This window comes from Antennarius striatus, chromosome 22, assembly GCF_040054535.1.
Source record: "Antennarius striatus isolate MH-2024 chromosome 22, ASM4005453v1, whole genome shotgun sequence".
Classification (NCBI taxonomy): domain Eukaryota; kingdom Metazoa; phylum Chordata; class Actinopteri; order Lophiiformes; family Antennariidae; genus Antennarius; species Antennarius striatus.
In genome coordinates this window covers 11,943,277-11,962,624 of record NC_090797.1, presented here as the reverse complement: position 1 = coordinate 11,962,624, position 19,348 = coordinate 11,943,277, and the positions used below count along the sequence as shown (strand labels likewise).

General features: G+C 41.9%; 1 protein-coding gene across 1 annotated transcript in view; it reads left to right on the top strand.

Annotated features, from left to right (window-relative positions):
* Positions 1 to 231: 231 nt before the first annotated feature.
* Positions 232 to 19,348, top strand: part of nav3 (neuron navigator 3) — a 155,901-nt gene continuing 136,784 nt past the window's right edge. The window contains exon 1 of the mRNA XM_068307488.1: positions 232 to 296. Coding sequence (XP_068163589.1) covers positions 264 to 296 — 33 coding nt within the window. The 5' untranslated portion in view covers positions 232 to 263. The remainder of the gene's footprint in view (positions 297 to 19,348) is intronic.

Below are 19,348 nucleotides of genomic sequence, written 5' to 3'. Positions count from 1 at the left end.
AGCTTGTGTAATGCATCTTAGAGAGTAGCAGCCCCCCCTCAATGTGAACGCCGCCGCTGAAGTTCACGCAGGAGATCCATCTGTGGACGGACCTCCATCCCCCTTCAGGCTCCGTTTGACTCCATCCCTCTCTGGACATTTTTTCTGGGGCGGAGTGGAACCCCTCGCCACCTGTCAGCACCATGAAGTGGCTGGCGTCTCTGCGCGCTGTGCTGTCCGGGGGCAGCCGTAGTGCCCCCGTGACCCCTGTTGCCAGCCCTGTGATGCCCTCTAAGACTGATCTCCTTGCCAAGCAGGTAAGCTGCAGATTCACCAGAGGATTCTCCAAAGACGGAATGGTCTAGATAGTGCTGAAAAACTTGTTTTCGTTTCGGCTTCAACTGAATAATTGTATTTAAATGTGGAATCCTTTTGGTGTGCTTACTTGACGGTTTCCAAAAACTAAATCAGCTAAAAGCTGCATTTATGCTGCAGTTTCAAGTCTATTGTTGGATCGTCTGTTTTCTTAATTTTTAGCCTAATTACGTTTGTATTTTAATGCAATGGAAATTAGTTCTGGGGTGTTTAGACGATATCAGTGTAAGTTTATACAACCTGCACAAAAGCACAACACAGGAATGCTTTCAAGAATTCATGAATGTGATTTGGTTTATTTTGATTGGATCTCCTGTTTCCTCTCTCTGCTTAAAGCGGGTCTAATTCTGTGCTGCACTGTGCTATTGTATGGAAATATATACTGTATGTATATAACATACACTCCTTCCAGCAGAAAGTCTCTCATAATGTCCAAACATAATAAAAATATAATCGGCTACATGTTTTCAAGGTCTTCTCGCAGATGTGTGGATGTATTGTTGGAAAGGAAGCGTGCAGCAACTTGAGGGTGTGTGTGTGTGTGTGTGTGTGTGTCAAACCACAGCAGTACCATTAATCCCTCACCTTCACCCTGATCTGTCATGCCTGAACTCACACTGAATATTCTTGTATCCCTTAAACTGGAGGTGGGTTTTCAGCATTCAGAAATCCTTTCTATATGTGAAGCCTTGTCTTAAGAGTGCTGATACACGTGTACACAACCTGCCAGAAGTTGTCATGAATATGAATGAATAGCGATCGCTGCATTCACTAAGCATCATGGGGCAGCAAAGTCATTACCTTAGGATGAATGACCCCCAAACATATCATCTTTGTGCTGCAGGCTAGGTCACATTGCACAAGTCTTTTTCCAATACCAAGTGCATTGCAAGTCATTTCTACTACGCCGCTGCCAAAGTACTGCGCTGTGATTTGCTTTTCTGTATCTACCATTTGTTCTCTGTATTCTATCTCACAGCTGTTTTTGTCACTGATCATATGAGATGATCTGTTCTTAACCACAAATATTCAATTGGCTTGTTTTCCATGACTAAGAAGATATGACAATGAAACACAGATGCCATAACTGAGACTAAGTCAACATGCAGTAGGGATAAAATGTAATTTGAAACATAAAAACTGCTCTACAAAGAGGAAAGTATACTGTGGACAGTCTCTAAATCACGATCTGGATAGTCTCCGCTGGGGGACGGTTTTGTTTCCTGTGCTGAGACGTGGTATAAGCCTCTCGTGTTGGCTGCTGAAAGGACCTGAAAGCTGGTGAACGATGCCAGGGTGATGCCAGAGGAAAAACCGGTGGATGTGATCTTCAAGTTTAGTCTACTGACCATGGTTTAGGTCAGAAGACTATCAAGACTATCAGAAGACTATCTTTTTAATCTGATTTGTGATGCCAGAAAAGTCAAGTTTACATTAATTGTGGTGTTGATGAATAAATAGGATGAAAGGTGGGGCAAATAGTAAATATTTGTGTAAAAAGATGTACAGCTAGCTGGTCCAAAGGCTTCAGGACAGCTGAAAGCAACTATCACACAAATGCCTTTATCCATTGTTTGTTTCTTTACATGGCGGCCTTGGTGTGGTTGGCTTCCTTCACTGTAATTGAAAGTGTTCAGACAATGTAGTGATTACTTGATCATCGAGGGCCCAGACTGGATTTTGGGGGACACACATTCAGAATGTGTGTTTTCATTCCCAGCCTAATAGCTGATAATGAGGGTTGGGTAATACTGAATGCCATAGTATTTTCAGCAGGAATGTATGTGACCAAGGCTTGGTGATTGATGAGCGGGTTGTGAGCCAATCATCCAGTTTTGTGAAATCCGTCTAGCGTCAACGAGTCAGGTTGGACTGTTGTGTATTTTCTCAAATGACCACAGTTGGGGGCAGAGCTAGCATGAGCAGGGGGCCAGGTAGGAACTTCAACATTTGCTCCTCACATTTTACCCATTCATCTTCAGTCATGATTAATGAGGGCAGAGAGCCAACCAGCAATCAGTAATATTAACAGTTACTGCAGGAGACAAAGAGAGCCGTCATGAAAGAGGAAACCCAGTAAGAAACAACCAGAGTATGGAGAGTGTCAGCTTTACTTGGCTCCAGCCCTGGAATGTGATTTCTGTATTTTCAGAAAGAGCCACATTAAAGTAGGTGGATGCGAACAAAAACCACCCACCAGGCAAAAGGGCAAGGCTATTTTTAGGTTAGAACCAAACCCCGATGAAGCTCATGAAACCATCTAGCAGAGGGGACGAAGAGGACAAGATACTGGGAGAGCAATGGAGGTGTGACAAGAGCAAACAGTTCCAACTTGAGTTAACCCTTGGATTCCCCTATCAGGTCACCAAATAGGAGGTTGGTCCCAGCAGCTGTGTGCTGGTTATGAAGGGCAGCTTTCTTTTATCAGTGTGTTGTGAATTACTTTCAGCTATCAGTCTTTTCCACTCAGACTCCTTCCTTAGCTTAATCCTCCTCTCTTACATCTCCTCAGGCTTTCAGATTGTGATGGAAACACCTCACCAGTGCTGTTCCTGAGTTTAGTTTCTGCCCCAAGATGTTTTTGAAGTGGCGTGTCTGATCAAGTCTGTTCTTTTCATTGAATCCATTGAAACTTGAGGCTTTAACTAAAACAAGAGGTCTGTTCATAGAAGTCTGTGAAGTTTGAGCAAACATATGATTAGCGTGAGGAAAGAATTGCTAGATTGTGTTACGTTAGGGTTGGATTAGTGTTTGGTGCGCAGACTGTTCATGGTGATACAAATGTGTCAATCACAGCATTTTGGGATCAAACTAGAGGAATCAAAGTCCAGTGCTGTAGTTTTTCTACATTTGCTTTGGTAATGAGGAGGCGTGTAGATGGTTAGCTACCTTTGAGGATCTAAATAGAATGTGTGAAGGTCGCTGGTCTTTTCACAGCAAGTGCTCAAATCATGCTGAACTAATGTTTCCACTGTCTGAGACGGAGCCTCCATCAATCATCTGTCCATCTCATCACATTCTATCTTCATTATGTGAAGCTGATTTTCCCCATTCAGCTCAATTCCCTTCTCCTCCCACCTGCTTGTATCCTGTTCCTCCACTCCAGGAACACTTACCTTGAAATCAACCACACTCTTATAGACAGAAGGCTAAGCTACGTTTAGCCAGGTTCTCCCTCAGGTGTCATTGTGATGGATCCCCATTGACTGTTTCCATGGAGGGACAGGGGCTCCTCTAGTTGGTCTTCCTCTCCTCCTCTCCCTCCCTCCCTCCTGTGATCACACCTGTATGTTTTCACAGCTGTGTGGTGTTGAGCTCTTTCTAAGCCTCCTGTCTCTGCTTATCGCTCCGACTTCCTCTTCGCTAATCGCCGCTGCTGGTGTGACTGCTCCACACACACTGGTACGAGCTGACTGAAACACAGATACACAAGCCGCTGACACGGACGCAGATCGCACTTTTTCCCCATTGGCCCTGAACACATTGTTGAAGCATGTTAAGGGTGCAAAAACACATGATAAACTGTGCCCATGTCCTGGCCTGGCTTGTAACCCTGGGATTAGAAGTTCACGACAAAATGATCCAAAGATGATCAAGTTGTGGCCTGGACATTGCTGACATCAGTAATTTTCTTAAAGAGAGCCGGTCTACATTTATTCCTCTGCCATCAAAGGCCACAACATGGGATTTATATTTTTCTATTATTGTGACATTTTTCTTTTCATGTTTGTTTGTTTTTTCTGTTTATTGGAACTAAAATATCATTTTGTAATTTATGATGACTCATGTTTCAGTATTCATCTGTTCTGAACTGTTTTCAAGCCTGGCATCCCCCCGAGACTCAGACCAGACTGTTCTGAGGAATGAGGAGGTTTTTCAATCTTCTTGTATTTTATCATGCTGTTGTATTGTTGTGTATTATTGTATGCAACACAAACCTCCCCAAAATATAATGATTGTTATTTTTCTTCATTGTTCCCATTATTTTGTTGGAGAGTGATCTTGATCCTAAAGATGTAAATTATTGTCAAGTCCATTAGTGTGCAGTGTAAAGACATTTTTTCCATCACAGGTAATGTACTGGTAAAAGACAAGAAGTAAGATTTTAGCTCTGGTTCATTTTTGTGTTTTTTTCCAATAGTAACAGCTTTTTGCATATTTTCCTACCACTATTGTAAGGACATGTTTAATGCTGTTTTAAAGCTTAGTATTTTATTTTTGTCCAACAGTTCCAATAGTTAGGTAGTAATAAACCTGTTTGTAAAGGTCTGCCAGTGTTTCTGCTCACTACGTGTATTCATATAAAGCCCAGTACTGTCTCTCATTGCTAATTAACATTGAAGTTTCCAGACGACATCCACTCACTTCACTTCCAGCCAACACTCTGTCCTTAGTGACCTGCCCTATGAAAGCTGGAAGAAAATGTAGAGCTCCCAAATTCCATCAAAAGCCAAAAAAACAGAACATCCCGTCTGGAGTCACACATCAGAGAGACGTGAACTGAAAGACGGAAGGAGCAGGAAGGAGAGAAAGTGTTACACAATGCATTATTTCTGGGATCACAATGAAAAACTGATTCTCTCACGTGTTAATTTGATGCTGGAAGCCTGTCAAGCTGCGTATGTGTGTGTGTGTTGGGTACCTCCTACCTACACATCGCTTGAATCACAGACCAGTGTGTGTGTGTGTGTGTGTGTGTCTGAAAACTTCATGCAGTTTCTCCCATTCCCCTTTCTCTGCTGAATCATATCTCTCTCCTCCATATTCTCCTCCTCGACTTACTTCCTTTCCTTACCCTGAAGAACCTTCTGCCTCTGTGTTAATGTTCAGCTTTGGCCGTCCAGAGCTAGTGAGACATTTTACCTTTTAACTTTCCTTGAAATCGGATTATAAATTATATATAAAATGTGGTTTAGTTGAAACCAACTAACCTTAACAGTAGGCTCTGCTTTAAAAACACTGCAACATAGATAGATAGATAGATAGATACTTTATTGCGTCCCTTTCCCCTTAAGGGATTAGAGAGTGTGTAGAGATGTTTTGTTTTTCGTTATATACTTTGTGTTGTACTGCCTGTGTTGCACTGCCTGTTGCACCGTGGGGCTGAGAGGACTGCAATTTCATCTGTGCTGTATGTCGTGCATATATACGGTACATTTGACATTAAAGTTGACTTTGACTTTTTGACTTTGAACATTGAGGCGATAATACGTCATACAGAAATCTGAAGCGTAAGATCTATGATTTTATAAGTGAATTTGATTCCCAGCATTTAAACGTCTTTATCCAATGTGAGTTGAATTTGGCGCTGCTCACTCGTATTGACACCTGATGTTATGTTAAGTACACAAACGGCTTGACATGGCTGAGTCATCCACCAGGAATGGGTACTTATCTGATTGGCTGGTGCAGCCTTTCCGTTGAAGATGCATTGAGGAGAAAGTCACTTCAGGTTCTATCCAGACGATCCCCTTCCTGCTGTTTTTTTGTCTTGTTTTCGGTACACATGTCTTCAACTTCTCTCACTCTCTTGCTGTCCTCAGCTGCTGATTCCTTGTGTGACATGATGAGGTCAGACACATCAGCCCTGTACATACTCTGCATTGACATATAATCTAATTCTAGCAAGTTGGCCACTGTATTTAAAAAAAAAAAAAAGATGACTTGGTTTTCCATACACTGTAATTCCTTTTTTTAAATTAGTACTATCTAATTATTGCGAGGCGCTTTGAGGGAGCCTGTCAGCTGAACAATCAAAATGTAAAAATGTACATTTTTAGGACGGTGAGGTCCAAAGGAAGAAGAATTCAGCCACAGGAGACGAATCAGTTGCTGGCGGCCGAAGAGCTGGACTTGCTTTGCTATTCCACCAGGGCGGACATTATTTGAGCTGGCACGCACAGGCTTGGCCACGATAAACAGCAAAACGTAGAGCGGCATCCAAGCACCATAATCAGGATCACAGACAAACTGGCAGACTGGTCATTATAAGATACTCAGGGAGCTTTTTCTCTGACTCTGACAGGTCTGCTGGAGAACAGAGAACCGTCTTTCATTAAAAGACATTTCCATGCATATTTTTTGTGTCAGGTCTGAGTCCTGCTCCTGATCTTTGTTGTAAACTGGGATGGGATAACAGTAAAGTATGCACTGTAAAGCAGTGCATACATATTTATAGTATCCTAAATATGACAGAAACAATTCACCATTAATGCAATATAGATTTAGATTTTTAAATTATTTCCATCATTTAATCTGGTGACCAAACTGATAATTTTCCTGTCAAACAATGTTTCCAGCCTTCCAGGAAGGAATATGGAGTCAAGGGCCAAACCACCAATGCACACGCATGTACACACAAGCACACACACACACACACACACACACACACACACACACACACATGCACGCACGATGCAAGCAATAATGAGTTTTATGGCTGAAAGATTTCTGCATTTTAAATGCAACCATGTCGTCCTTTAACTGTCCACAATGAGATAACAGAAAGCACACATGGACACGGTGCAGTGCTTCCTCACACAGCCCTGCTGGGGTAAGGTCATTCAAATCACCCCCTGCCTACCTTTAGTTAGGGGGAGGGGAAAAACAGAAATTTCTGTGTATGTGGCAGAAATGTAAATAAGAGGGGGAAGAGAGGCAGGCATCAGAATTACTTTCTAATTTGCTGTTGGCTCATTACTGAAGACACACACACACACACACACATACACACACACACACACACACACACACACACACACACACACACACACATAGTCCCATGACTAGATAAGAAATGAGTTACATAACCAGTGAACCAGAATATAAGCTATAATCACCATTAAACATGCAGTGGGATGAACCACATGTATGATGTCTTTTTTCCAAATGAGAATAGTTAATGAATTCCATGCTGATCCCAAATCATCTCCCTCCTAATGAGTTTGCCCCCATTGGGGGCCTGATGGGAAACATCATTAAGTACAGCTCTGAATTTATAGCAGTGGTCTCAAACCCAGAACATTTCTTGCTGTGAGTGAGTTCTCTCCGGGTTCTCCGGCTTCCTCCCCCCTCCAGAATAATGCAGCTTAGGTGGACTGGTCTACGCTAAACTGTTCGTAGGTGTGTGTGTGTGTGTGTGGTTGTTTGTCGTTTGTTTGGCCCTGCAATTGCATGGTGTCTCATCCAGGGTGTACCCCATGTTTGGCTGGTAGACAGCGAGGATAGGCTCCAGGCCCCCAAGGTGGATAAGTGGCTGTTGACGAGCCGATTGTGAAAAAATGAATGGATATGTCTTCTTTTCTGTTCCCCTGTCCTATGTTTGAAGATTACGGTCCGTTAAACACAAGCCTAGAGGGATTTTTTCTTGTGTATGAGTAATGTGATTATCTGTAAACTGGAACATCTGTGCCAATGAATAACTTCCTGTTAAGTAAGCGTAAACAAAATACAAAAACATGAAATGCAACTGGTTTGAGGCCGACAGCCTGGCTGAGACGGTGGCCAAAGGTGTGAGGTGATGAAGAGGATGGAGATGGTGCCAAGCAGACCTTGGAATAAGAACAAATGCATTGCCTTAGTCCTGAAATAATGATGATACTGATAATATATTGTCTGTGTTACATTCAATTCATGACTGGCAAAAAAAAGTGAATTGTAGGTGTGAACTCCTTCATTTTTTCTAGTTGAACTTCCTAAAACCATTAAAATCCCACCCTGCGGGTCCCAGAGAGATAAAAATACACAAGAGCCGCTGAGCTGGAGCTCCTTTCCTTCCTTGTGTTCTCTTAACAGTACATCAGCTGAGGGCAGACCTACTTCCTGCAGGTCCCACCGGACAGCCTGTAGCTTTAGGCCACCAAGCTGGGGCTCCCAACACCTCAGCAGGCCGGTGAGAACCAATAAGTTGGACCCAAGAGACCAGGTGGTTGTAACAAGGATGGTCACAGCTTGCAGAGCTTTCCAAATCGTGTGTACGATTTCCTGCTTCTGCCTCATCACTGAGCTCTACTTCTCTATTATCTCTCTGGAAAGGTCCTTTCCAATAGCTTCACTGAACTTGTAAAACTTTTTTGAAATTTTTTTTATGACTACCAGACATCTGCTCATCTTCATTTCATCCTGCATGCATACTCTGTAGCATCATCCACTGCCGGAGTGTTCCGGCACACACACTTTTACATTATATTACCTTTTTGAACCACTGACAGAAGTGTTGTAAGAGTATGTCAAATCTCACATTAAATAGCAAGAGACATGCTCTTAATTTAAAAAGCTTTTTTTTTCTTCTGATATACAAACTGATCCTTCACAGGCAGCTTTCACTTAGGGGAGGTGTTGCTTCGTGAGGAAGATATTCTACTGTATCCATAACTGTTTTTATACTTTACTGTATTGAAAAAAGTGAAAGTAGTTGAATTAGTACATCTAATTGGAACATCCATAATTCACAATCCTAATTATTGCTTTTTCAATAATGTGTATTGTAATACTTAATAAGATTGACTGATTTGAGTACTTTTTTATTGAATGTGTGTGCATATGGAGTATCGTGCTTTTCAGCTATAACCGGTCCATCTTTGCAGAGATCGTCCGTTGGTTTGCCTGCAGAGATGAGTACGACCGAAAGCAAGACATAAGGAAACAGATTTAACTCTCGTTCATGGCTGTAGGCATGCTGCCAGACCGAATCAGCTCAGGTAAACAAAATTAGTGGCAACATAATGCCTGTAAAGGATGCCATTTGGAAAATTGTTGTATGGGATGGAATAGAGGAAGAATGGGAAACCAAAATGATTGCAGTGGAACAAAAAGGTCATACCAGGATAGTAACATTCCTGATCATGTGAACGCACTCTGTGACCTTCGCCATCCCAGTCTGTGACCACAGCCGTTTGTCCTTACATCAGCCTTTAAGAGGTGGCTATTACCATAATGAGTAGGATTGCACTAAACCCATTTCTGCAAATATTCGGAAGCCTATCACCAGAGGGTTTGGGCCCGTAGCATTCTTTCTTCTTATCCACATGCCCGCCCGCCCAAAACCCTCTTCTGGGCAATTAGGCCCATTTCACAGTGGCTGTGCACAGTGGCTCCAGCGAGTATTAGGCCATGCAGATTGAGATGGTTTCCCACCAACACCACAACCAACCCTTATCCAAACCTGGCCTTTCTCAATGCTTGACCTCACATTAAAGTGGGCATGCAAAGAATATGTCTTGTAGCACATTAAAAAAGCAGCAATTTAAAACAAAGAAACCCAGAAGAGGGAATAAAAAAAAAATCAGCCTGGGCATTAAACTAAAGCAGTTTTGTCAGTTTTTAACTTGAAGCTCTGCTTGATGACAATCTGTATTATTCAGATGAATTAATTTGTCACTCATTATATTATGTTGCTATTTTAATTCTGATTGACGGGTCTTGTTTCTGCCAGATCTCCTTTTACACCTTCCTTCCTCACTCTTCTGCTTCTCTGTAATTGGACTGTTCTTAATTTCTCACCAATGTGGAGTTGGTTTCCTGTCGCTGTGCAGAAACCGCAGAGAGGCTAATGCCTCAATCTGTGAGCTGCATAATTGGTTTGTGCATCTGACATTCGAGATGCTCAATAAGGGCAGCAAAATACTCCTTTTCTACTTTTTCTTCTTGTCCTGTTTGTAGTAATTTCACGGTTCAGCGGTTGTTGGTGGGATGCTGCGGCCTGTGTTATTTGCCACTGTGTTATGTTAGGTCATCATTTTCTTCTTCTGTTAGACAATCACATGAGAGTGGGCTCATTTAAATTCCTTCAATCTAATGAGAGAAGAGACCAAGTCAACCCAATCTCCCGTTTCACTTAAACCTGTACAAGAATCTTTCTGACACTACAGGAGCTCTGGATCCTGCCTTCAATGCTGAAGATGGATTATATTAAGTTGACAAATATCTGCTGGTTATTTTATTTTTTTCAATTATGGGAGGTTGATCAACTCCCTGCATTTACTACATGCGTACAGGCCTCTTGTGTGTGTGTGGGGTTGTTTCAGGGGCCTGTACACACACAAATATGCATGTCTACTAATATAATTTAAAAAAAACCATGATTGAACATAATAATTTCCCCAAGACTGACATTAAAGTTTTATGTAAATAGGTTAACTTTTAGAGTATTCGCTTTAGACCCCAAGAAAGTTACGGAGAAAAGAGGAAAAGTTTTTTTTGTCCATACAAACAAAGCAACAGATAATAGAAAAGCATGAAAAAGGGATGCGTTTGGTTGATCTCGCCAAAGAATATGGCGGTAATGCATCTACAATCACCACGTTATTAAAACAAAAGGAAGTTTAAGGAGTTTAAGGCATCGTGTGGGTGGTTGGAGAAGGTCAAAAGGAGGACTGGAATTCACTCTGTTGTTCAGCATCGTGCGATAGGAGTGCATGAACCAAAGAGGGCAAAAACAATGAGGGCAGCAGTTAAAAGGTAAATGACCGTCATTATTATTCTTCTATTCTTTGTTTTTTACGTTATGCACAACTCTCATTTATTGTGTAATAATCTAATCGTAACATGTATTTATTACATGTTTTGATGCATTTTTATGCTTTCTAAAAAATTATGTCGGAATGTTTTGGGGGCTTGGAACGGACATCTCTTAGCACATGCATAAATGCAGAGAGCCACATCAAATCTAATTGAATTTTAAGTTCGTACAGATCAAGACTTAAAGGCCAAAAAATCAGTAGTCAATAGTCACTCAAGGTTGGTGATGTGAACCCTACCAAATAGGATCTAAAGGGGTGATGGTTGGAACAGGTGGTGCTGAATCAACGTCTGTGGAAGAGGGAACCAGCAGGACAGAGCAGGGGGTGATGACGTGTTATGTTAGGGACCAGCTGGGAGATTTAAAGTTACCAGTAAACTCCACAGGATAAATGAATTTGAAACCTTAAAACTGTAAGGGGTCTGTATCTGTCAGCCCTGTCATCCTGCCTCTTTGTGTGACCTCTCACAGGATAAATGATCCTACGATTCAAGGCTAGATTCATCTGGCTGAGGCTGATTTGTGTCACTCTATTCTGAACCATACCTGATCTGCTTGTATCTGTTTTTCCATTCTTTTGTTCCTACACTCTTCCTGTACCACTAACTCTCCCCCTTCCTTTATTAGGTGTGCAGAGTACAAGTTAAAGTGTGTGTACTATATTAGGCCACACTGCTGTCTCTGAGCTCTGTGGTATTTGTTCTGACAGGTGCTGTGACGTTATTTGTTTGGGTGGAAAAATGGAGCTCAGCACAGCAGTAGAGCAACCACTGGACCCGACCACCACTTAGTTTCAATGTTTCCTCTTGACAAAGTCACCTCCCAACAGCCTGCACTCCCAACTACCCTCCATTAACTTCCAGATTTAGAGGAAAGCCTGAGAGGAGAACCTGCTGGACCCTCCATGTGAACATAAAATTGCCAGCAAGCTTGAGTCAGACAGCTAGCAGTCCGATAATGGTTTCTTCAGGCTACATGGAATCCAAACCTGTAGTTAAGGTTAGGCCACGAATGATCCTGATGGAAAATACTATAGTAATATCTGTGTGCATCATTATGTGTGCATACTTGTCAACTTATCTCTCCTGAACTTATTATTGAAAATGTCTTACCAGGAAGAACTGTACTTCCCGGAAAACTTGTCCCAGTAACACACCACTGTTCCCCTTGATAAATAGAGAAAGACAGCAGTGGTAGACCCACCAGAGGAGAAAGACTGAGGCTGGATTTTATGCTGTGTTTCTACTCCAGGCTGGTCTTAATAGGTCTAGATATTGTCCGGATTCTTAGAGGGTTTGGGAAAAGTCTCTGAACCAGAACAGGTAGATGGATATCACTGGTGCATCTGACAGCGTCTCAAAGATTTACAGACATGGGTTGAAATAACACAGACATGCATGTTTGGCCAGCTTGAGTCAGGATTCCTTTAGTCTTATTGTATATAGGGACAGTTTTGAGAAAAAACAATACCTTCTTTGCTATCCCACACTGGTCATGGTACAGGGCTTCCAAAATTTCAACACATAGATCGAGAATGTGTGTTTCCTTGACTCTGCTCGTAAGAAGTGTGAAGTGATCTGAACAATGCAGTTTGACTGGGGTTGGTGATGATGAGGGAGCATGTGCATCCGTTCTCTTGAAAGAATGGAAGAGTGATTTGTTCCCTCAGTTCGGCCCTACAGGCATATCAATCACTCTGCAAGTGAACAACACTTTCTAATGCTGCAGTGTTGTTTTTACTGCAGTAAGCATGAAGTTTATTGGCATGGCAATATAACATTTATTACAGGCAGCTGTTAAATGTGAGATGACTGCATCTAAAACATCTGCTTCCAAGTAGCTATATTATTTTCTATTCTTTCTGCTAAGCTAATGGCTGCAGTGACATGTTGAGTGAACAGGTATGCAAGTGGTACTGAACTAATATCTCATTTTTGGTAAGAAAGCAAATAATTGTTTCTCCAGAGGTAAAACTGGTACAGTTCATACCTCTAGTGTTAATGTCTACATCTTAATACCATCAATTTATAAAGGCGTTTGGACTTTGTATTGATTAGTACACGATTGCACAGATTGCACATTACCTTAGTTTCCTATGGTATACAGCTCCCTGCATGAACTCTTTTTTCACCTGGTTAAAAGATAAAACAGTTTGAACTCTTGATAGAAGTCACATTTTACTTTTCATAAATAACATTTGACTGTCAGGTTGCACATGCAAACCCCACTGTACATGTGCAGCATGCTGCCTTTCTGCTCATTTGAGGCAGTTTTGAACTTTATTTTGACATTCTCTGATAATAAGCTACGTTGCTTCCGTTGGCGGTAAAACGAGTGGATAAACCTTCTGCAAAGGCTGGAAAACTGAAGGTAGTGAAGATGGTTTTTGCATTATTTGTAAAAACCTCCAGGGGTGACACCAATGATTAAAAAAACAAAAGAAAACATAGTTTTAAGACTAGTTTCAAGTTTTAATATAGTGTATGATCATTTTGTGAATTGTAGTCTTGTTTAGTGTAAAATAGATGATAGAGCCCAGTATACTTGAGGTTATTGCTATTGGCATCCATAAGTTCGTACTACAGTGTTTCCTTGTTTTCTCTTTCTGCTCTAATCAGAATATCTGGAGCAGTTCCACCTTCTTTAAAGTAACATGAAGGTGACAGGGTTACATTACCATAGTCCACAAATCCAATGGATAACATCACAGTGGTACGTTCCACTAATTTAAATTCCTTTTTCTCTATAAAGACTTTCTTCACACTCTGCCAAAAGTTCAGCTTTTCCTGGTTACATTATGCAGCAACAAGCTCTCTGTCCTGTCAGCTGCAGCCATTTTCACAGCAGAGCAATATTTAATTTAGCTCAGTGTTATGGTTTACCGGCACAAGTCTGCAATATGTTATAACACTGCTCACAATCCTGCAGCAAGTGTAAAGTCTAGCCACCGTGCTCCAGGGCATACACACTCAAACACTTCCACACATTCTGCAGACTGGATGCTGATCCAAACACAGTAGTAGAAGGGGGAGAGGGGGGCATAGATCTGAGTCGTCCATGCCTTTTATAGCCCTGTGCCCACGCGCCAGTGCCCACCCACTGATGAGTGTTAGAACTGCCAGCATCACACATCATGGCCTGTGGTGGCCCTAGAGAATGAGATTAACTCCCTTGACCGGACTGTCTGGGCTTGGCAGCATGTGGCAGTCAGCGTGGGCACAGAGCAGGGCAAAGAAGACCTTAATTGGACAATGTGCTTTAGGGGGAGGAGGGTTTACTGACTGACTGGCTGGCTGGTTGGCTGTTGGCCTCTCCCAGCCTCTGTTTGGTTTTCATCACAATGATTTTAGCAAGAGAAATGGGTTTCATGCTCTGGGCTCTCAGCACTGAGCCACATGTTCAGCTCTTTCATAAAGTCTGAAGGCAGCCAGAGAGTTTTAGACTCCATCGTCACTGTACTCAGACAGTGTGGTGGTTAGATTGAGTAAATCATGTCTGCACTGGAGTGTGTATGCTCTTTCACTTCTATCCTGAAATCCTTTAAAGGTTTTGAAATCGTGATCATATTCAATTCAGTGTGAAGTAAGGACAGACTGGACAATCCAGACACTGTTAGGTAACGGTAACATGTGATGTAATGTACTGACCTCCATCACCTCTGAGAAGCTGTGCGTTACAGGAAGTGCTTTCTTTCATCCTCTCACTAGATTTCAGGAAGGATCTAACTTGTGAGTTACCATTGGTGAGGTAACTTGTTTCACAGTAAAATGCGGAAAAATGATTATTTTTTTAGCATCTGTGATTTATCTATTCATTACTAACTAAAGTCTGTTTTGTGTTCATTTAATTTCACCAGTCTATTCTGGCCAATTACGACCTGAGCCAGCCGACTGCACCCTCAGATATGTCTTCCCTGAATAGGACTCCTTAACTCCCAGGGTAATCAAGGTCTAAACTCTGTCAGAGCCAAACTGACAGATCTGCACATGGCGATTTATGTTTCGACTGTTTGTCTGGAGGCGAGCGGCCAATGAATGGAAGTAGGAAGGAATTATAAATTTTGGGCAGTTCTGCTGCTTGCTCTTTCCTCCCCACTTTGATTTACTGCTGCTGCTACAAGACAAGAAAAAAGGCTGTTTCTATGAGGTATGATTTCAAAGTCCATTTACCCCCTTAATCACATTGTGGTGCCACTAACTTTACTGCAAGTGGCTTTTGTATTGAAGCGCTGCTGGATCAGTATAAAGTGTCTATGCTGACTGGTGCCAGTGGTAATCTAATGAAGCGTTCTGCACATAAGTGTTGGGACATTGTAGCAGCAGCAGCTGCTAAATCAAGTACCCTTCTGCTGTGTCACTGTGTCTAGAGGGCCTTTTCAGTGCTAGCCCACCACAAGGCTCAGAGAATAGCTTCACAATACTCATTGTTGGTTTGCCTATGACTAATTACTGGCATCCACAGAAAGACTGCCATTTGGGTTTATGCTACAAGAGGTCATTAACATCTAGTAAATGGCAATCAGGAGCTTCTGCATGTCCTAGTCATTGAAGTTGTAGGTGGGACAGTGCTGCCTGGTTCTCACAGCACGAGTCCTCAATGTGATACCTCATCACATGACAGATATCCCCACAGCCTGAAGCCTGTCAGTCCGTCCTTCTTTGTTTGACATAAACTCAGAATGAAAGTTAGAGCTGTCACTGGGGCAGAAAAAGAAATGAATAACCTCATTTCAAAAACCCATACCTGATCCGACTCCTGAAGCTGTACTTTCTTTCCTTATTAGTTTCTTTGCCTGGTAAATCGAGCCTCAGTCAAGTACGGCCTTTGTCTGTTCCAAATCCACATGGACTTCAGCTTCCATCCTCCACATCCCGTCCACCTGTTGTCAATGGGAGACTCTGTTAAGTTGGTTGATCTTCACTCTTTGTCTCAGATCGCTGCAGATTACAGACCAGTTTAACGTAAGCTTTTGTTGACAGCATTTAGTAATTTTCAGTTTCTAAAATTAACAGAAAATGTTTGAAAATGGATTTAAACCTTATTTATCACAAGTCTGCACACTGACTAAATTCTGGTGACATTTCTGTTCTCATTCACATTATGTTCATAGTGTTGTGATTTCTGTTGATATCAGTTTTCTGTTGATATCAGAATTTGGAGATTGTACCGTCCTTTGTAGAATACAAACATTTTCTTTTCCACTAATGGATTTCCAAGTTCTCCACTTAACTGTGAAAGAATTCCTTTATAACAAGGATCCAAACAAGACGGAGCTACATGCAGCTCTCAGCGGCGTCATCAGACGCATTGAGGACAGAAAACACTCTAGTGTGTAAACACACTTCCTGGACCACACACACACACACACACACACACGTACACGCACGCATGCACGTACACACACACACACACACACACATGCACTCATTTACAAAGACTGCTCAAGGCGGCATTGGTGCATTTTTTTTCCTACCTCACGATTGGGGGTCTATTTTGTTCCATCCCCTGTCATGGCTGCAGGGCTGGTAACGTATGAGAGGGACACCTGTCTAAATGAGAAAGACAGATGGGGGTGTGATGTTCCTACAATGCTTCAATGTACTCCAAAGCAGCTGTAGCAGTTAGAAGCTCAGTCAACACAGGAGATGACTCTCCAGCTGGGGAGGCAGCAGGACGTCAGTGAGCTCCTTATCCTAAAAACACACGACGAGATCACCCAGCATGTGGGGGACGATGTGACACTGATTAGGGTTGTTTCACTGTTTCTCAAAGAACAAGCAATGGGGTGGCAAAGGGAAATGTTACACGCACATGCACACGCACACACATGCACACATGTAAGCACACACATCACTCATAACTGCATAGCCAATCACTTGGCTATGCAGTTATGTGTTTGCAATTCTCTCCGAGAATTGCAAACACACTTTACACAAGGCGTTATCAAATCTGCACCATGAGAAACTTCTATGAGGATAGAAGCCGTTTGACATAACAGGAGAAGAGAGGCCTGATATGAACTGTTATCTGAGGGTCTACCAAGGTTGAAATCACTGGGCACAAGGTTCAAGCTATGAGAGAAAAATACTAGTCTTCTTTCTGACCCACTGTCTGAATTGGTGTAATGTTATTTTCCTTGACTTTCTATAATCTCACGGGTTGCTAATTGTCCTACTTTTATTTATGAAAATTCATTGTTATTATTATTATTATTATTATTACTATTATTATTGTTATTATTATTACTATTATTATTATTATTGTTATTATTATTATTATTACTATTATTATTACTATTATTATTATTATTATTATTGGCTAAGGGCTTGTAGTTAGTCTCTGAGCAGGAATTTACCTTCCTGGAACTCAGCGTCACTTCAGCTGGAAACCCTGCTTCAGACGATTTAGCTGATTGATTTGATTGGTTTTAGTAGCTGTCAAATTGTAATTGTTGTTTGTATTTGGTAACAATGATTCACCTTATTTAATACTAACCAGCGATCGCTACTAACAGATACTGTCCATTTTCTTATCTGGTTGAATTGTTTTTTTGTTTGTTTGTTTTTGTTTGGAGAGATATAAAAAAAAGGTCCATTCACATGTCAAAATGCAATTGGCTTGAATTTGAATTTTCACTTATTTTCTCAGTTACAAATTTTGCTATTCTGTTCTGTCATTTTAAGCATTTTGGATCTAAATCTTGCCTCACATTGCTCGTCAAAAGCTACTCACAATGGACCACAGTTCTAAAACATGCCCACAGCAAATGAGCGGAAACCTCAAAACATCAAAACATTGTCACTAAAATGCTCCTATAATATAAATATTGGTTTTACAGCAGCATATTCTCTGAGAGAGCATTTAAACCACAAACCCTCAATTAAGACCCATAGTTGTCATTAACTATACATGTCTAATTTGGGGGAATAAAGATTCTTTTCACTCAAATACGCTGCTGCCTATTGAATGAGCGCTGGACCCTGAAGCCCCGTCTGGGTCGACGTGGTCCTCAGTCAACAGGATGTACAGCCGACACGTTCGTGTCTGATGGGGGGAACTCCCACCGCAGACACCGTATTGTCACGCACATAAACAGTCATGAAGACACACATCCTGCTGAGCTGTGGAGGAGGACCTGGATCTTTCAGAAAAACCTGTGAATTGTTGATGTGTTGGTCATAGTGTACCAATTAGATGACTGTCCTCACTCTCCTCTCCCCCTCTTCATAGCACCGTAAATCAGAACAGAGCAGAGACGCCCGCCAGCTGCTTCCCCTCCCAAACTTATGCAATGACTGCGTGTAGTTTACAAGACAGCGAGCGGAGGCTGTGTTTAAGGCCTCTTTAACAAGCTCGTGCTGTAGAGTATACTGTAAGCGTAATGAGACGTTGCACGGTGGATGTGTTTTTGCCGTGCCAGTGTGAGAGTCTTCACACGAGTGGACATGCACACGGTTATGGTTCTCACACCTGGATGTGTTGACAGCATGCCAACTCCCAGGGGTACTTCTGAAGGTAGTTGGGCAGCTTTTACCCCCGTCTTCAGACTCTCAGACAGCGTTAAACCGGATGTAATATGAGCATCAGCGCTAATGAGGGCAAGACGCAGCTACCCCAGGCCAGCCACAGATGACACCAATATGTGTTTATCAGATGAGCAAACAGTAAAGTTTGCCTGTTTACAGCCCAGGGAACAAGGTTATGAGATGTGCACCTCAGCAAGCATTTGAAAGTAATGAGGCTTAATCTAGCATCTAAAATTTTTTAAAATAAAACCACTTGTCTGTTGTTTGGGAAGAACTTATGAGGTTCAAACAGGCAGCGTTTGTCGACATCATAAAGGTGTTGGCTTTGGTGAAAGTATATTAGATTCTCTGATCGATGCACCAACACTTTCTATGTGTTCTATCAGCTCTGTCTCATTGAATCGAGTCTAGAAGTGCACATATGTTGTCATTCTTAAACCTCCATAATAAACCCTGTTTCCACTCTATGAATGTGGCAAAATGAACGTGTCCCTGTTGGAATGAAGACGCTCAAGGTGCTGAGAGGACTGTAGAGACAGGCTTCCTGCAGGGGGGGCGGAGAGTTTCCTGCAGTCTATGTTCAGGGGAACTGAATGACCATGACCCTTGGCATGAGTTTGTCTTCATGTTGTCTTGTTGTGGTGTCTGATTTCTCAAGCAGTTAGCAACACAGATCATCAGTTTTCCCTTTGTAATTACTATAGTTATCATAATGCCTTTTGGGTCAGGTGGAGAGGAAACTGCCTTTAGTCATAATGAAGAGATTGGAAACGCTGCACCAACCAGAGGATGAAAATGTTACTCACAGAATGAATGACAGATAACATTCCATGGTTATCAGACTAAAAATGAAAAGTTAATATTTAAATCAGAAATATGCTTGACCATCCCATTGCTGCTTTTCACTGTAACTGTAGCCTGTTTGAGAAATCAGTGTGTGTGTGTATAT